This window comes from Indicator indicator, chromosome 1 (assembly GCF_027791375.1).
Source record: "Indicator indicator isolate 239-I01 chromosome 1, UM_Iind_1.1, whole genome shotgun sequence".
NCBI lineage: Eukaryota > Metazoa > Chordata > Aves > Piciformes > Indicatoridae > Indicator > Indicator indicator.
In genome coordinates this window covers 81,812,366-81,829,130 of record NC_072010.1, presented here as the reverse complement: position 1 = coordinate 81,829,130, position 16,765 = coordinate 81,812,366, and the positions used below count along the sequence as shown (strand labels likewise).

At 42.0% G+C, this 16,765-nt stretch overlaps 1 protein-coding gene across 4 annotated transcripts in view; it reads left to right on the top strand.

The window, feature by feature from the left end:
- Window positions 1–10,872: 10,872 nt before the first annotated feature.
- Window positions 10,873–16,765, top strand: part of GPM6B (glycoprotein M6B) — a 29,626-nt gene continuing 23,733 nt past the window's right edge. For all 4 annotated transcript variants that reach the window (XM_054388891.1, XM_054388877.1, XM_054388893.1 and 1 more), the window contains exon 1: window positions 10,873–10,933. In XM_054388891.1, coding sequence (XP_054244866.1) covers window positions 10,873–10,933 — 61 coding nt within the window. The remainder of the gene's footprint in view (window positions 10,934–16,765) is intronic.

Below are 16,765 nucleotides of genomic sequence, written 5' to 3'. Positions count from 1 at the left end.
TTTTCTGCCTTGTGCTTTTCTCCATTGTTTTTTGTTTATTTGTTCATTTTTCCAATATATCCATCCCTTCTTCCTTTTCCTTCCAAATTGTGCATGATGGTACTTCAGAAATGAGTAGTGGTGATAGATACACAAGATGCATACTGAGAGCATGTGCTACTGAGAGCAAAAATGCCTGGTGCCCTTTTGAATAATGAATGTGAGGGTCTCCAGAGCCGACACGTAGTGATAGTGCTTAGAGAAGAGTGCTTGGAAAGCCCTGAGTGGAAGGGAGGTGGTTACTAATGCTCTGAAAACCAGGAAGAAATAAAATGGGATGGGAGTAATACAACGAATAGACAAAGAAAAGCAGATGCTAAATGCATTTCACTCTGACTCATGAAAGTGAAGAAATGATGCCTTTCAGTTGCTTAAAACAAGTGAATGTCATCTTTGGAAAGAAACAGAGAAATGGAGATGTAACTAGGCAGTTTCAGCGTGAGTTCACTCAAAAGAGAAACAGGGTGGTTTTCAGGCAGCTGGTCTGGAGGCCATTTTGGAGGCCAAGGTCCTGCTCTTGGAAAAGCTGGTCCTTCTGCATTGACTGCAGTGGGGGCCTGGCCATTGTGCAAGCCCTTTTTTTGTGCCAGGCTGCAGAGTGGCTCCTCTTGCAAAATAAGAGAAAGGCTTCAAACTCATCTAAGACACTTAAGTTAGTGAGACAAGGTGTTGGAAATAGACATTCTGTGGAATAACCCTGCCCTGGCAAAGGATTATACTTGAAAGCCTATCTGGGAATCTAGGCTGAAAGCTGCTACTTCTGTCCTTAACTCACCCTATAGTGCTTTTTTCTTGAAGCTCGCTTTGCATGCAGGATCACCCACTGCTGAGGTGTGGCAAAAGTCAAGGTATGACACGATCCAAATGAAGCTCTAACCATGCTCGCTGTTGGCAGGTTAAGTCATTCCTGGCTTATAAGGTAGAGGGTGAGGTTTCTTTCAGTTGTGCTGAACTCCCTGAGTTTGCATTTAACTTTTGGTGGGCACTAGTGAAAGACCTATTAAACCCTTCAGCAGCTGTTGTTTGTTGTCCAACACCAACGTTCTCAAAGGCATTGTAGAACATGGTAAGAACTACTGCTTTCTACATGACTGAGATCCCAGTTGATGGAGCTAGAAGGGGGGGATTGGAAAAGCTAGGCTGGTCAAAGTTGCCTGGCACGAATTTAGTCGATGATTTAATTGGATACCCTCAAAGTGGAACTTGTTAATGTCCTGCTGCTTTCCTAATGAGGATATCTGCTCTTGCAGAGAATACAATGATTAATTGGGGACCCTTTCATTAATGTCTTAACTGGGGATTTCATGACTAGTGTCTTGTGTGTGGACGGAAACTGTTTTTTGCAATTCAACAGGTGGACCAGGGCTTCACGACAGAACTGGTCCAGGATCTTTCCCAAAACATAGTTTAATTACACTGGAATGAGAATTTTTGCTATCAGAGAAACAGCTACAGGAATGGTGATTTACAGGGTGCTGAAGCCTTAAACAGTGAATTTCAGTACCTTCTACCAGTCATTATTTGATGCTTTCTTTCATGTCAATATATTGACCGCCGAATTACATGGATTTCTCAAGACGTTGACATACAACTGCCCAATAATCCATGAGTGAGCCTAGCATTGGTGGGCCAGTATTGAGGTTAGCAGATAATGGAGCCTAAGAAATAGCACTGTCCTTGTGTGGTTTATCTCTACCACAAACTCCAGTCAGGCACTGGGTAACTTGGTTTCTCATCTATGAAATCCTGAGCTGAAGGAGGCTGTAGCACTGGGATGATGTTTAGCTGTGCATTCACTATTTAAACTTAATACCTATTGCATGACTGTAAATGAGTTTACATTCCTTATTGTGATTCCAATGATGCTGTTAAGGTTTTTCTGCTCAATAAAAGCATATATAATCAGATACCTGTTTTATTCATGTACATACATATGCATACTTGTTTTCTGTGTATGTATACACACATATCTATATCTATGATCCTCTCCTATGAGGATAGACTGAGAGAGTTGGGGCTATTCAGTCTGGAGAAGAAAAGGCTCCAAGGAGACCTTATTGTGGCCTTCCAGTATCTTAAGGGGGCCTACAAGAAAGCTGGGGAGGGACGTTTTAGGGTGTCAGGTAATGGTAGGACTAGGGGGAATGGAGGAAAAAAAGTAGAAATGGGTAGATTCAGATTGGATATTAGGAAAAAAATTCTTCACCATGAGGGTGGTGAAGCAGTGGAACAGGTTGCCCAGGGAGGTAGTAGAATCTCCATCCCTGGAGGATTTTAAAACCAGGCTGGATGTGGCTCTGAGCAACCTGATCTAGTGTGAGGTGTCCCTGCCCATGGCAGCGGGGTTGGAACTAGATGATCTTGAGGTCCCTTCCAACCCTAACAATTCTATCATTCTATGATTTATTCTTAGAATCCCTCATGAAACTGAGGAAGAGACTTCCTCTCTGAGTTTCCCCATGCCCCTCCAGTTTAGGGTACTTTTTAATAATGAGTACCCCTAGCTTCCTTTTGGGGAGCTGTAGGATTTTCTGCTTCTTTATATTTCTTTGCTGTCTTTCCACGCTTTATGAAAAGACTGGACCAAGGCCAAGACTGAAGAACAAAACGAGCACTGAATAGATGAGAGATTGTAGGTGGGGTGCTAAAGTCTATGTGAAGAGTGGGAGGGCAATTTTGAAAATCAGAACTGGATGTAAAGTTAACACAGGATTGTCTGATTAAGCCTGACTTTGTGAAGCAGAAGAAAAAGTTTGTGTCAAGGCTCAACTCTGTGAAGTTTAGATTTATTTATAGATTGAGGGGGGAAAAAGGCAACAGGTAGCCTTCCAATACCAATTCTGTCTCAAACTGTCCTGCATTTTGAGAATAAGCAGCTGTATTTTGCAGGAGCCTGTTACAATGATACCTTTGCTGCCTTCAAAAACTGGCAGAAATAGCTCTTCTACAAGTCCAAGCGGCACTTCTACTTGAGTGCTAGCAACCTTAATGATTTTATGATTCTTACTAGTCTTCTGAGTTGGCAGTAGACTTTGGCACCAGTATTGGAGAAGAGGTTTCAGGTCAGTAGGCTGGATTGTCCTCAAGGTGCAGAGTTAAGGGAACAAAGACAAAAGTCCTGAGCATATAGTTTTCCTGCTGCACTGTGGCATTGATGCTGAATGTGTGACTTGAAGCAGAGGAATGGAGACACAAGCACTACAGCTGAGAATCTCTCTGTGGTGAAGATGATGGAGGGAGCAAAGAAATGTGGTTGTGTGCTAAAAATCAAGAATCTAGCCTTTAAAATTGTGGAGGAGCATTTGAGGCGCTGTTGAAGGGCTTCATATATTAATCAAATATGTGAGGATGTTGCTGCTGCTGAACAGAAAAAATATATAATATTGGGTAACTGAGAGCCTTGCTTTGCTGCCTCATTTTAAATTTAACGCATTTGAAACCTGATATGCTTTGCACTTGTAGGATACTATACGTGTTGCCATAAAATTGTTGAGCTGGAATAGGTGCTGAAAGCGACCATCAGAGCTCTGAACATTGCTTGCTGAAGAAAGCTGCTTCTAGGGGAGATGCTAGGATGTCTTTGCTTCCGTTTCCTATATTTTTGTTCTCTTCAGCTGTTATATAAATGGGCTTCGGTTTGTCAGCGTATTTTTTTCTGGCTTGCCAAGATCATGGTGCTACTCCAGGAAGCCTCAGATGAAAAGGGTACTAGAGGTGATGTTGCTTCCAGCTCTCTTTGAAATGTAGCCTGGTTTTGTTTATTTTTTCTTGCTTTTCCTCAAAAATCTTTGGCATGTCGAAGTTCCTGTGTCATGCGTCAGGGTTCTGACTTATTTTCCCTACGTTTTTTAAATACAAGCTTTTTACACCCAGAAGACTCTTGTTAAATCTATTAGTTAGGGTAAATAAATAATATCTAGCATTTTAAAAAATTATTTCCATGCTGTCGACTGCCTCTCTTAAGCAGAAACGGACCTTGCAGCTGATTAAAAACATCATCGACTTTTGCTTTCATTTTGACTTTGATTATAGCTCCTTAGGCTTTTTTCCTTGGTAGCTATCACATCTCAGCTGTTTGAATTGATTTTGAGACTTAGGACTTGATGAGACCTCACTACTAGAAAAGCAGTACAGAGCCACCTATTCACTCTGTAAAGGAGTATTTTTTACTTTTTTTTTCCATAGAATCATAAATTGTTTTGGTTAGAAAAGACCTCTAAGATCACTGAGTCCAACTATGAACCTACCACCACCAAGGCTGTTAAACTGTGTCCCAAATTACACATTTTTTTAACACCCCCAGGGACAGTGACTCCACCACCTCCCTAGTTAACCTATTCCAATGCCTGACCATCCTTTCAGTAAACAAATTTTTCCTAATATTCAGTCTAAACGTTCCTTGATGCAATTTCAGCTGTTTCTTCTTTTTCTATCACTTCATACTAGGGAGAAGAGACTGACCCCCACCTCACTAAAACCTCCTTTCAGATAGTTGTAGAGAGGAATGAGGTCTCCTCTCAGTCTTCTCTTCTCCAGACTAAACAATCCCAGTTCCCTCAGCTACTGCTCTTAAGATTTGTTGTCCAGACCCTTCCACAGCTTCGCTGCCCTTCTCCAGCAACTCACTGTGAGGGGCCCAAAACTGAACCCAGTATTCAAGTTGTGGCCTCACCATTGACGAGTGCAGGAGCATGATCGAAAACTTTCCACCTTTATGTTTCAAATCAAGGTTATCCATGTATTTTCTGGATTTAGGCTGTTTATTGCCTTTGATTCTCACCAGTGGCTGTGACTCCAGTGACCTAAAACAGTGGTGCATCAGGAAGCTGGCAGGCCAGCAAGAGAAATGTGTGAAATCCAAAAACTGATCAACATCTCCTTTGCCTGCCTGCTTGCCACCAGGCATTTAGCTTGCAGCAGTTGTTGCCATCTTCATGTCACAGGACTGGTGCCTTCACACTGTTAAGATCTTCTCATCTTCTTGGACTTACCTGCATCAGTTAACTCAGTGCTTTTCTTTGGTTGCAAAGATAATCACTATCCACACATAAGCCTTTAGTTTTACCCTTTCTACAGAAATTCAAGATTGAGATCACTAAGTGCAGTGCAGACTCGTGGGTTCTAGTAGCCTATATTTTATACTGTAGTAAAAGTAGAGGGGCTTTTTGTTTGTGTGTTGTTGCAGGAGGGGGGGAGTGGGGTTGTGGGGCTTTTTTGGTTGGTTGTTTTCTTTGGTTGTTTTTTGGTTTGGTGTTTCTTTGCTGTTTTGTTGTTGTTGTTGTTAATTTGGATTTACTTTTCCTGGTAATTTAGTATGTCTGAAAGAATGGACCCTAAAATGTTTTTTTAAAATACATGCCAGGTATATGACTATTGCACAACTGAAAGCCTTGTTGTCATGCTTCAATTTTAGCCACATGGAAAATTTGTCTGCTTTTGCATAAGCATTCAGACTGGGTTTTATACTCAGGTCTTAGGTAACTGGTCCTAAGGTGGTCTGAACATCAGTAATGATGCTGAGAAAACTACACTAAGTGGATGCATGTGTATTTGTTCTTTCTCTTGAATATTTTTGCATGTTTCCTAAAGAAAAAAAAAAGCCTTTTACAAGTTGTCTTTAAAAATAAGTTGCTTGGAATACATGTCAGTCTTGTTTGAGGGACAGTCTCTGTATTTTAATTTCTGAGTCATGGATCTCAGGCTAATTTCAAATTGCTCTTGAAGTATGTGCGAACGCTCTTTTTTACAGCTCTGTGGAGCCTTTGTAGAAACAGCAAGTGTGCATTCATCTCCTGAAAGCTTGTGAAGAATTTGCTGTATCTTATGATAGAGCTCCTCAGCCTTCAGGAATGTAAACTAGGTTCAGCGACATTGAAGATAGATGTTCAAAAGGAATTGGCACATAAACAGAATTGGGTTTTTAATACCTTTTTTAATGTGTCCAATTGTGGTCATTTACTTGACTGAGCAAAATGATTAAATGTTTTTTTAAAACCTAGATAAAATATATTAAAACCTCTCTCCTTTTTTTTTATAAACTGTTTTGCAGTGGATGTGGCTTGATCTGCAGTGCCTTCACATACTTTGCTCCACTGCTATTCATCCTGAGGTTTGGCTGTAAGCTTAGAGCAGTGCTTTAGCAGCAGAGAATCTCTTACTGCTCAGCCCCCTCTCCTGATTTTAATTTTTATTTTGGTCTGCAAAGAAAAGGCAACTAGCCATATTCCCTGGCTACTGGTTAGCTCTATCAGCCTGTTCTCTACATCAGATTTTTGCTGAACATAAGTCTTTGAAGAATTTTGTGTGATTTCTACTTTTGTGGCTTTGTCTTTTGCTGTACAGTTGTAGACTTGATGTCTCCAAGTCTCATCACATAGTAAGAAAAGGATGCATCTGATTAAGGGGGAGGGAGTGTTGGATGAGACAACTTGCTGGCTGAGATTAATGCTCAAAGTGCAAGATCAGCACCCATGTTAGCACTGGAAGAAATAGCATATAGTTTGGGGAGGTTTGCCATAGTTGTCAATGATGGGACAAAAGTTTGAAGATTAAGAAATTACTCAAGACAGTAAGTGCCTAAAACTCATCATATATTACAGTAATCTTGAAAGCAGTAAGAACGGAGAAGGGTAGATCTTTACACTCATGCATCACTTGAAGCTTTTAGAGGATGATCTAGTACATAGAATTAATGCTTTTGAATAGTTGGGATTAAATGGCTTCTGAAGTCTTGACTTCAAGCTCTTGTGAAGTTGATTCTGGTATGGTGCACTGACTTCTTCATTGCTCATTTAAAGAAAGGATTATCCTGGGAGAAAGAAGAGAAATAGCCTCCCAGCCTGTGAGTTCAGTGTTTGTAAAATATCTGCTCTGAAGTCCTGAGCCTACCTAAGAAAATATTCTTGCCAGCAAGAAAGCTCACAGCTGTTTGAAGCAGTAGGTCTTACAGAGTAGATGACTTTGTTAGTAGGTTTCCTCTGAGGGCAGTCTGTAACCAGAGGTTTTGTCTAATGTATTTTGTGTTTAAAGAAAGGAAACTCCAGGTGATATTTGTATTTTCTGTGTATCTGTTTACTGATAAGTGCATTAATATTATACCACTTGAATTAGATTTTGGCCAAGCCTTTTGTAACTCTGAGTAGTCAGAACAGAGGTTTCAACCTTTTAAACCTAGAATACGACAGCTGTGAGAAGTAGTACTGGCTTAAAAAAATCAGAAGTTCAAAGGGAATTTTAATGTTAGAGGCACAATTGTTTTGACCAATGACTAAAATTTGTGTGCCTTTCAGAAAGTAGGGTGTTCATGCTATGGATTTTCAATTTCATTGATGTTAAATGGGGAAAAGAACATTCTTTGTAAAATGTTTTCCTTGTATAATTGTTATTCCAAATGTAAAGAAATTTTCTTTCTCAACTGTGAGATTCAAACAGCTTTTAGTAGTGATTAAAAGAGCATGGCAAACACATAGAATCATAGTATATTAGGGGTTGTAGGGGACCTTTGAAGGTCATCAAGTACAACCCCCCTGCCAGAGCAGGGCCATAGAATCTAGCACAGGTCGCACAGGAACACATCCAGATGGGTCTTGAAAGTCTCCAGAGAGGGAGACTCCACAACCCCCCTGGGCAGCCTGTTCCAGTGCTCTGTGACACTCACAGTGAAGAAGTTCCTTCTCATGTTGAGGTGGAACCTCTTGTGCTATAGTTTATATCCATTACCCCTTGTCCTATCACAGGGTGCAACTGAGAAAAGCATATCCCCTCCCTCTTGACACCCAGCCCTCAGATATTTATAAACATTTATTCAATCCCTGCTCAGTCTTCTCCAGACTAAAAAGCCCCAGGGCTCTCAGCCTCTCTTTGTAGGGCATGTGCTCCAGTCCCTTAATCATCCTGGTAGCAATCTGTTGGAGACTCTGGAGTGAATCTCTGTCCCTCTTGACCTGGGGAGCCCAAAACTGGGCACAATATTGCGGGTGAGGTCTCACCAGGGCAGAATAGAGGGGCAGGAGGACCTCCCTTCATCTGCTGGACCCACTCCTCTTAATGCACTCCGGGATCCCATTGGCCTTCTTGGCCACAATGGCACATTTCTGTCCCATGGATAGCTTTTTGTCCACCAGGACTCCCAGGTCCTTCTCCATAGGGCTGCTCTCCAGCAGATCTCCTCCTAACCTGAACTGGTGCAGTTTAGTATTCATTCCCAGGTGCAGGACTCTCATTAGGTTCCTCTGTGCCCAGCTCTCCAGTCTGTTCAGGTCTCACTGAATGGCTGCACAGCCTTCGGGTGTCTCAGCCAAGCCTCCCAGTTTGGTATCATCAGCAAACTTGCTGAGCAGACACTCTGTCTGTCCCCTCATCAATGTCACTGATGAAGATGTTGAACAGGACCGGACTCCGCACTGATCCTTGTGGGACTCCACTAGGTACAGCTCTCCAGCTGGACTTTGCACCATTGACCACCACTCTTTGGACTCTGTTGTGTAACCAGTTCCTAATCCATCTCACTGTCTGTTCTTCTATCCCACACTTCCTGAGCTTACTCACAAGGATGGTGTGGGAGACAGTGTCTAAAGCCTTACTAAGGTCAATGTAGACTACATCCACTGATCTCCCTGCATCTACTTGTTCTGTTACAACATCATACAAGGCTATCAGGTTAGTCAAGCAGGGTTTCCCCTTAGTAAATGAATGCTGACTGCTCCTGATCATCATCATCTCTTCCAAGTGCCTTACATCACTTACAGTTTCACCTTTCAGCTGCTTCCTTGAGGGAGTATGTTTGCAGTACATGGTCTTGCTGGGCAGGCATTTCAATGCATGTATAGACTGCTGTGTGAGCATTGGAGAAGGAGAGTGAAGACATAGTCTTGCACCTGGGTTGAGGTCTCTGCTGGGGATGCTGATCTGATTACCTTCAGGAACCCAACTTATTGTATCACATCAGTTCCTGAGGGTACTTCCATCTCCTGTACAAAATAACTTCATCCTACTGGGTCTGCTAAAGTGGGAACTTCAGCTGCAAACTTTTCCTGGTCTGCAAGATGTCAAGTTTTGATGCTGTGATATGAAATCTTAGGATAAGTCCAAGACCTCTTGGTAGTTGGGCTGAAGCATGTCTAAGCAGTAATGCCCTGAACAAAGTGACTATGGTGACCATGGTGAGAGAAGAGGATTTGTACACTGATTTCTTGGAAGAGAAGGAAACTTTCTCAAAAGATTGGGTCTGAGGTTTTTTGTGATTTTTCAGTAGGCATCTTTAGAAATAAAAAATGCACAGCAAAATTGTGGGTGTAATAACTTCAACCAGAAGAGGCTGAATTGCAGCTACAAGTCTTTGGACTGCTTCCCTCTTCCCACTCTCCTGGTTGAATCTGTTTTACAGAAGATGCATTGTGTAGGTTTTAACATCCCCAGCATTTGCTGAATCTGCGAGGTGTCTTTGCAGCCTGAAGAATCCGCTGCAGTGCCTGGACTAGCGAAGCCTGCCAGACCACAAAGGCCATTACTCCATGGTTGCTCCATCATCCTACACACACAAAAAGGGTGCCTTTGGGCATGTCTGCCCTGTACAGTGTAGCACTCTGCGAGGCCATTGAGACAGGCAAAGTGATAGGCAAGGTTAATTAGCCTCAGTACAGTACAGTCTTACATATGACTGTTATCTTGGGGTTTAGAAGGTGAATAATACCCCTACGTGGTGTTGCCCAGCTCTGTGGCTTCCCAGCATGGTGCTGCTCAGAACAACCTGGGGAAACCTAAAGTCACCTCATGCTGTGCAGTGTAGACATGTCCTCGTTTTGTTGCTCCCAGAGCCAGGTTGTGGCTTGTTAGATTGTGCTGCAGTCTGGATTTAGGGGAGCAATCAAACATGTGGTTACCAGCAACTCTGCACTCAGTTCTAAGCATGGCTTTAGGTTTGTAATAGCAGACATCTTTTTAAAATCTGAGCTGTGTTTTCTTAAAAATGTTATCCTTCAAAGTATTGCATGTTCATTTTTGGGACACTTGAGCTTGCTCGCTTCCTGCTTGCTTGGATTTCTTTGTGCTTTTTTTTCCATCGTGCTTGCTAGTCAGAGAAATAATTATATTTTTTTAATGTGTGTAAATATATATATGCCCACTTTTGCTTTCATGCTTCTTTCACACACGGTCTTTTGCTGTGGGTGAGCGGAACTTACTCAGCAAAGAAAGCAAACAGAGAGAACAGACCCATCGCCCCCCGCCCCTTGAAAGAGCAGAGGGCATGTGGAATAAATCAAAATGCGAAGCATAATACCGAGGTCCCATGGGAAAGGGGAGCCTTGCAATTGTGTGCTGGCGTGCACTCCCCTTGGAGACGGTGGCTGGGGGGCTCACCCCACGGTGTTCAGGGGAGTCCTTTCTTTCTTGCCTGCATCTCCCCTCCCGATGTCACCAATCCATTCACCACCCGGAGAATTGATTAACATTCGTCGGGAGCCTTGGGAGATGGGAAAAGAGGGGGAGAATGGAGGGTGAGGGAAAGGAGACACGAACTGGTGATGCTGGTCCCCACGACGCGGCGAGCTGGGGCACGGTCAGGCGCAGGATGGCTATTTTATAGCTGGGGACCGCGGTGACGTATGGCTGAGCGCTCGCTGGCACGGCTTCTCGTGGACCAGTCAGCGGAGCGAAATTGAAGCTGACAAGACTTTTCTGGCGTTTTGGAAAGGACTGTAATCTACTGTAGGGGAGAACAGAGCCGCTCAATCACTGCCGCCGTAAATAGGAGACGGAAGGGAGTGAGAAAGAAGGCGAAGAGAAAAAGTGCTTGCTGGGGGGGGAGGGGGGGCGGCATTTTTGGTGGATGGTATGAAGCCAGCCATGGAAACTGCAGCGGAGGAAAATGCAGAACAAAGCCAAGAGAAAAAAGGTACCCAGGGGTCTAACAATAGCTTGTTTAAATCTTTTCATTCAGGGGGTTTAAAGAGGTTTAGGCTAGCTTTGTCACTTTTTCTAATAGCTCTTAAACAATCTTTACTGCATCTTTGGGCTTCTAGGCGTCTTTTCCTGCATGGCTTGACAACAAATTAATAAAGCAGCAATCTTTCTGTCTGTGTCTGTATTTGCTCAGAATATGTCCTAACCCTGCCTAAAATGGTGTTTGCAAAAGAAGTCTTGTTACTGCTGTGTCTTTGACAGATTTTGGTAAATTTGGTTTACAGAGGTAGCCTTTGCCTGTGTGTTTGCATGTTGTTCTCAGAGATATAATCCAGTGTTTTCATCAAGACTGGCTGCGTAGCAAGGCTTTACAATGCAGCGTGGAAGATGTAGGTTATAATAACATCTGATAAATTACAATATTACACAGTCTTTGTGTAGTTAGCTTGGTACCAATTGCTTCTCTTAATTTTAAATTCCTTTTTCTGTGGTGCCTTCTGGCAAATTTGTTTATGTAGACATCCACTTGCACTATGATAGCAGGGAATAATGCAATGAGTTTCACAACATTAGGTTTCAGGATGTGTTAATCGCTGAGAATTGCTGCTTAATAGAGAGAACGATTTCAGGGTAGTGCTTCTGCAGTAGGGAGACAGCGGCACAGGAGGAGAGGTGCTTCCTTCATCCCAGCCTTCATCCCAGCCTCACAGGTGATTTGTTTGGGGTGCAGTGCTGAACTTCAGAGGGCAAATTCAACCAGTAAAGGACTGTTTTGTTTCTGCATTGTATGATTTATGCTGACTAAATGTCCTTCCTTGGTGTAGCAGGCTGCTGTACAAATCATAGCAATATTTTTTTACTAAATTACACAGCAGTAACAAAATTATTTAAATGTCTACTGCCTTTTTATGTGAGTCAGTATACTGTTGAACCAGTTGTGTGTCATTTATAACCACTTTATCTGACAGGCATATGCAGTTGATACACAACTAGCATGTATTCCCAAGTAGAACTATTTCATTTACCATTAAACAGTTCAGATATGAATGTAAAGATAAATCCCAGTACTGTCCAGTACCAGATTTTGTTTTCCTGCTTTGAATCTGATTCCTTCTACAGACTTTGCATGATGCAAACCTAGCTTCAGTTTCAAGTAAATGAAATCTGTCAAGTGATTAGACATAGTACTACATAATCCCTTAGGGATTTCACAAAAGGAGGTCCACTGATGAGAGATTAAACTCTGAAAGCCATTAGTGTATGTGGACAACAACCCACCTCACTGCAGGTTTTAAGTATTTAATGTACAAAATGTTCTAAATACCTTGGCTATAAACCCACCTTGAACTCATAGATCATTCTTCAAAAATTACAGGAATCTTTTCTTCTGATTTATGAGTTTCTTTTAAATTGATAGAACTCATGTAAAGTAAACACCAAAAGAGGTTATCTGTATGCATTAGCAGCTGTGCAAAATGAAATGTGTTGCTGAGTGTGTTCATGATAAGTTTATGGCTTCCCTTTTATTTTGGCAAGGATGAAAGCACAACATGTAGAACAGTAAATCCGTTAGCAAGTCGATGTGGTTGATCTGTTGCCTTCATAGGATGCAAGTAGGGGACCTGCCTATCTTAATTTTACCACGATTTCCTGTTTTTCTGTGATAATTTGATACTTTAGGTTGGTTTCACAGGTATGTGTATGTAAGAGTCCAAGGCTTTGTTCTTGCCAGTTCTCGTTTCTGAGGGTAACACATGGTCTCTCGCATTATGCTCTTTATTTCTATTCACTTCAATTCGCAATATATTTCACAGTAAATTAAAATGTAGGAAGCTGAAACGATCTCGCTCCTAGCTTCAACAGCAAAATAAATAGCTCAGATGCCCCTGCAAAGTTAGTGCTGTGAAGCAGGGGTGTAGGAGGCATATTCAGTTGGGGGGCAGATTTTCCGAAGCGCTAAGGCTGTTGAGCCCAGTTGGATTTTTTTATGGGGTCAGTGGGCAGCAGCAGGTACCTCTGAAATGGCAGTTTTAAAAAGGGCTTTCCCAAGCGGCTCTCATGGAGAAAAATGAGCTTTTCCTTGATGTGAAAAAAACCTCCATGAGAATACTGTTGCTTCATTTTGGGGTATAAACCAGAAACTGAGCCCTTCAAAAATGTGTCCATTTACTGTCTGGACTGGGCCTTCTGCTTGTTCTACCTTACATGTTTGCCAGGCTTGCGACATTTGCCTCTTCTCCTGAGATCCCACCTGGTTTTAGTGTAATGGCTGTGCTCTATGAGGTGCCCTAGATCCATTGATAGCAAGGCAGCTGCCACAGCTCAAAGTAACTGAAGTACTATCACAAAGTCTTTTAACTCATCATTCCAGAAATTAATTAATTACAGAGCCCAAGGAGGTAAACTAATATGAGAAGAGGTTTGGGGATGTTGAGAAGATCCTGAGGGTTTCACTTTGGATATTCAGGTTTACACACAGCATGCTTTGCACTGCCAAATTGTGGAGGAAATGGCAGCATTTAACTAATAGCAAATTGCACTTTTAAGCCAAGAGACTTTTTTCCTTTACAACAATTTTAAACTATGCATTTCTGAGTTATGTATTTTATTGCAAGGACCTCCTCAGTGTTGTCCTGTAATTGTACAGATTGGGAGGAAGTGGGGCTAGGGTTGTTTGCTGTTTATATACAAGACTCCCTGTACTTGGGAGTCTTGGTGAGCAATGCTATGTGAGCACTTGGGATGAGCAGCAAGATCTGTTTTCAGTTCAAGCAGTTAAGGTGATCACATCTGAACAGTGGTGTCATGCAGGTACTGGTTTGTTTTTCCCATCACAGTGGCAAGTGTGGGTGGCCAGATGTTTTGGATTGCAGCATAAGCTGAGGCAATTGACATGAGCTGATGTGTTTTATGAATAATTACTGATTAATTAAAAAAAATTATTGATGAGTTTTAAAGTTCACTAAATTGTGTATAAATTCCAGCTTTATATTTTAATAACTATTTTTGTGAATCCCTAGCCTGATTCAGGCACTTATGCTGCCCATCTGATGGGTTCAGTGTTTATCAGACATTTGTTTCTCTGCACCCAGATGAGTGGCTGCTGCCCCAGTTTTTTTAATTGGAAATGGAACAACATCCATGTCGATGGAGATAAGAAATAAGTCAGCTTTATTCTGTGTATCAGCAGGCCTTATCAGAGGAGAGCACCATGAGCAAGCTCAAGGAAAATGTTTAACAGCTACTTTACAGGGCTGCAGGACAGATTGGATGCATTTTAAAGATGAAGGTTTACAAATTATTGCAAATGACAGGGTTTATCTTGCAGGCATTAAATTAAATCAAAATGTGAGGACTGGGCAGGCAGATTTACTGAGGTGGAATAAATAAGAAAAACGAAATGCCGTTTTCCATCAGCAGTGAAGGATATAGATCCTGATGCATGTTAACAGAGACAAGAAGTTTCCCTTTTTATTTAACGATGAGAAATATTACTAAGTTGCAAAATAAAAAAAAAAGGGGGGAAAAAACCCACCAAAACAACACAACCATCCCCCCACCAACAAAACAAAACAAAGCCCCAACAACCACCACCCCTCCCTAAAAAACCCAACCCAAACTGCTGATGGCCACGGTGAATTCACCAGTTACACATGGGAGGATGGAAGAAAGCCTTTACAGTGGGATATAGTTTCCTTATATGAATACATACGACGTTCAGATTGCATGTGCTGAGCCGAGGAATAATGAAAACCAGCCTGAGCAGCTGCACTAAAGGTTCCTTTTAATTGGCTCTTCTCTACTAATGTGCTCTCAATGAAAGAAGACCTCATGCTCAGGAAAGGCAGTGGGCTTTGTTATTTTCATCATATATGAAGCAATTAAAAGTGATTTCTTTTAAACTCTAAACAGACAAGAATACGATAATCCAAAATAGAAGGAAAATACTTCTCTTAAAACACAGCTGTGTGCGATGGTGTAAATTAAGCTGCTCAAGTGCAATGCGAGGAGTGAATTAATGTGCAGTTTATTCAACTTTTAGTGAAGTTCATTTTACACAGTGAACTTACAACATTTGATGCATCACAGATTAATGTATTTTTCATTACAACTAATTGAAAAAAAGTCCTTTTCTTATATAACCAAATTTTTCAAACATTAGACTCACACAGTCATATCAGGGCTGTTAGGCTGTTTAAAGATTTTTAGTGGGATATGTATTTTTTCCTATTTCAAGCAATTTATTGCTGTTTCAGATCCCCTGAAAACAGTAAGACCCTGAAGAATACGACTGTAGGAAGAGAGGTCCAGCCCAGGGAGAATCTGGGACACGCGATATTCCAGGGATAATAATTTGTCAGGCTTAGTGATTTAGGTTTTAATGAATAGGATTTGGTTTCTAAATAGGGGGGCTTTGAAAAACAGTCGAAGAACGTACTCATGCTGGTCTGAGTGACCTCATGAAAACACAAAACCTAGACATATGTGCCACATGATATGGTGACAAGGGGGAGGGGGAAACCCAGATGGCACTTTACATGCACAATAGATTCTGCAGTGGGAGCAAAGGGGCTAAAGAAGGGAGCAAAGAGAGATAGAAGGAACCTGTTTGGTTGCTCTCACCCTTCCCCATTTTCTTGCCAGCCTTGCTCCTAATGCAGTATTCATCATCAGATAGCCAGATCATAAACAACCAAACAACAATCCTCTCTTTGCTCCTGTGGACCACTTCGTCAGCTGCAACAGATGAATGTCATAACTGTTTGTTTCCTCTAAACCCATATGCTAAGGGCAGCAAGTGTGAAGATGTTGGGCACTGGGCATTTTATTACAGGCATGCAAGATGATTCATCCCAAATGAATATTGAACACCACAGTTGCCATCAGTGTGCCTGTGTGGTGTGACATGAAACACTGTCAGTTCTGTAGCTGCTGCCTCTGTGTGGGATTGAGTAAAACCTGGTTCTGACAGGAGGCCTCAAGCTGCATGAGCTTGCTGTGCACTGAGAGTATTGTAACCTAGACCTGGGAATACAGTCAGTATTATTAGTTCCTCAAAAAGCAGAAGATAAGGCATTTAAACCTATTCCTCCCTAACTGCTCAGGGTACATATGTGTACTGTGTGCAGTAGTTATACCACTGAAGCCTGATGGGGCTTTTAACCTAGTTGTGATTTTTCTTGAGTGGAGTTGGGTGGGTCCCTGTGACATCCCCAAAAGATTCTTTAGAGGTCATGCCAGGCATGTACTAAGGGCTACCAAGCAGCCATTGCTAAGTGGCTTTTTGCAGAGCAGTGGAAAAACAGATTCCGTTTTGGAGTTTGAACCAGCTCCTGATGAAAAGAGCCCTGTTACTGCAAAACCAGAAATAGCCAATTAATAAACCCCAACTTCATAGAATATTTTCAGTTACAGAAATTATGTTACAAAGTTCACATGCTATCTCTACATTTCAGGGTTTGATGTTTGTTCCACAACAGACAGTGGTGACTTCACCAGTGTCCCTTCAGGCTAAGGGAGAAAGCCAGCTGCCTGCTGTTCTCTGAGCAAGTAGGTCTTCTAGCCACTGCAGGAGAAATCTTGAATTGTGGGTTCAGGCCTGGTAGGGTAAAATTCGTTTGGTGCCAAAGGTTTGGTGTAGATGCTGCTGCAGTGCAAAAGAAGATTTTTTTTTTTTTTATTCCTTCCCAGAAGTCTTTGCAGCTGGTTGTTTCTAACTTAACTTATTTTAAAATCAGAATCTGTTATCAATGCCCAGTAAGTAGCTTCAGAAAGGCAGGGAGCAGACAGTTGGGAGGGAGCAGGGAGACAATATGCAGTACTG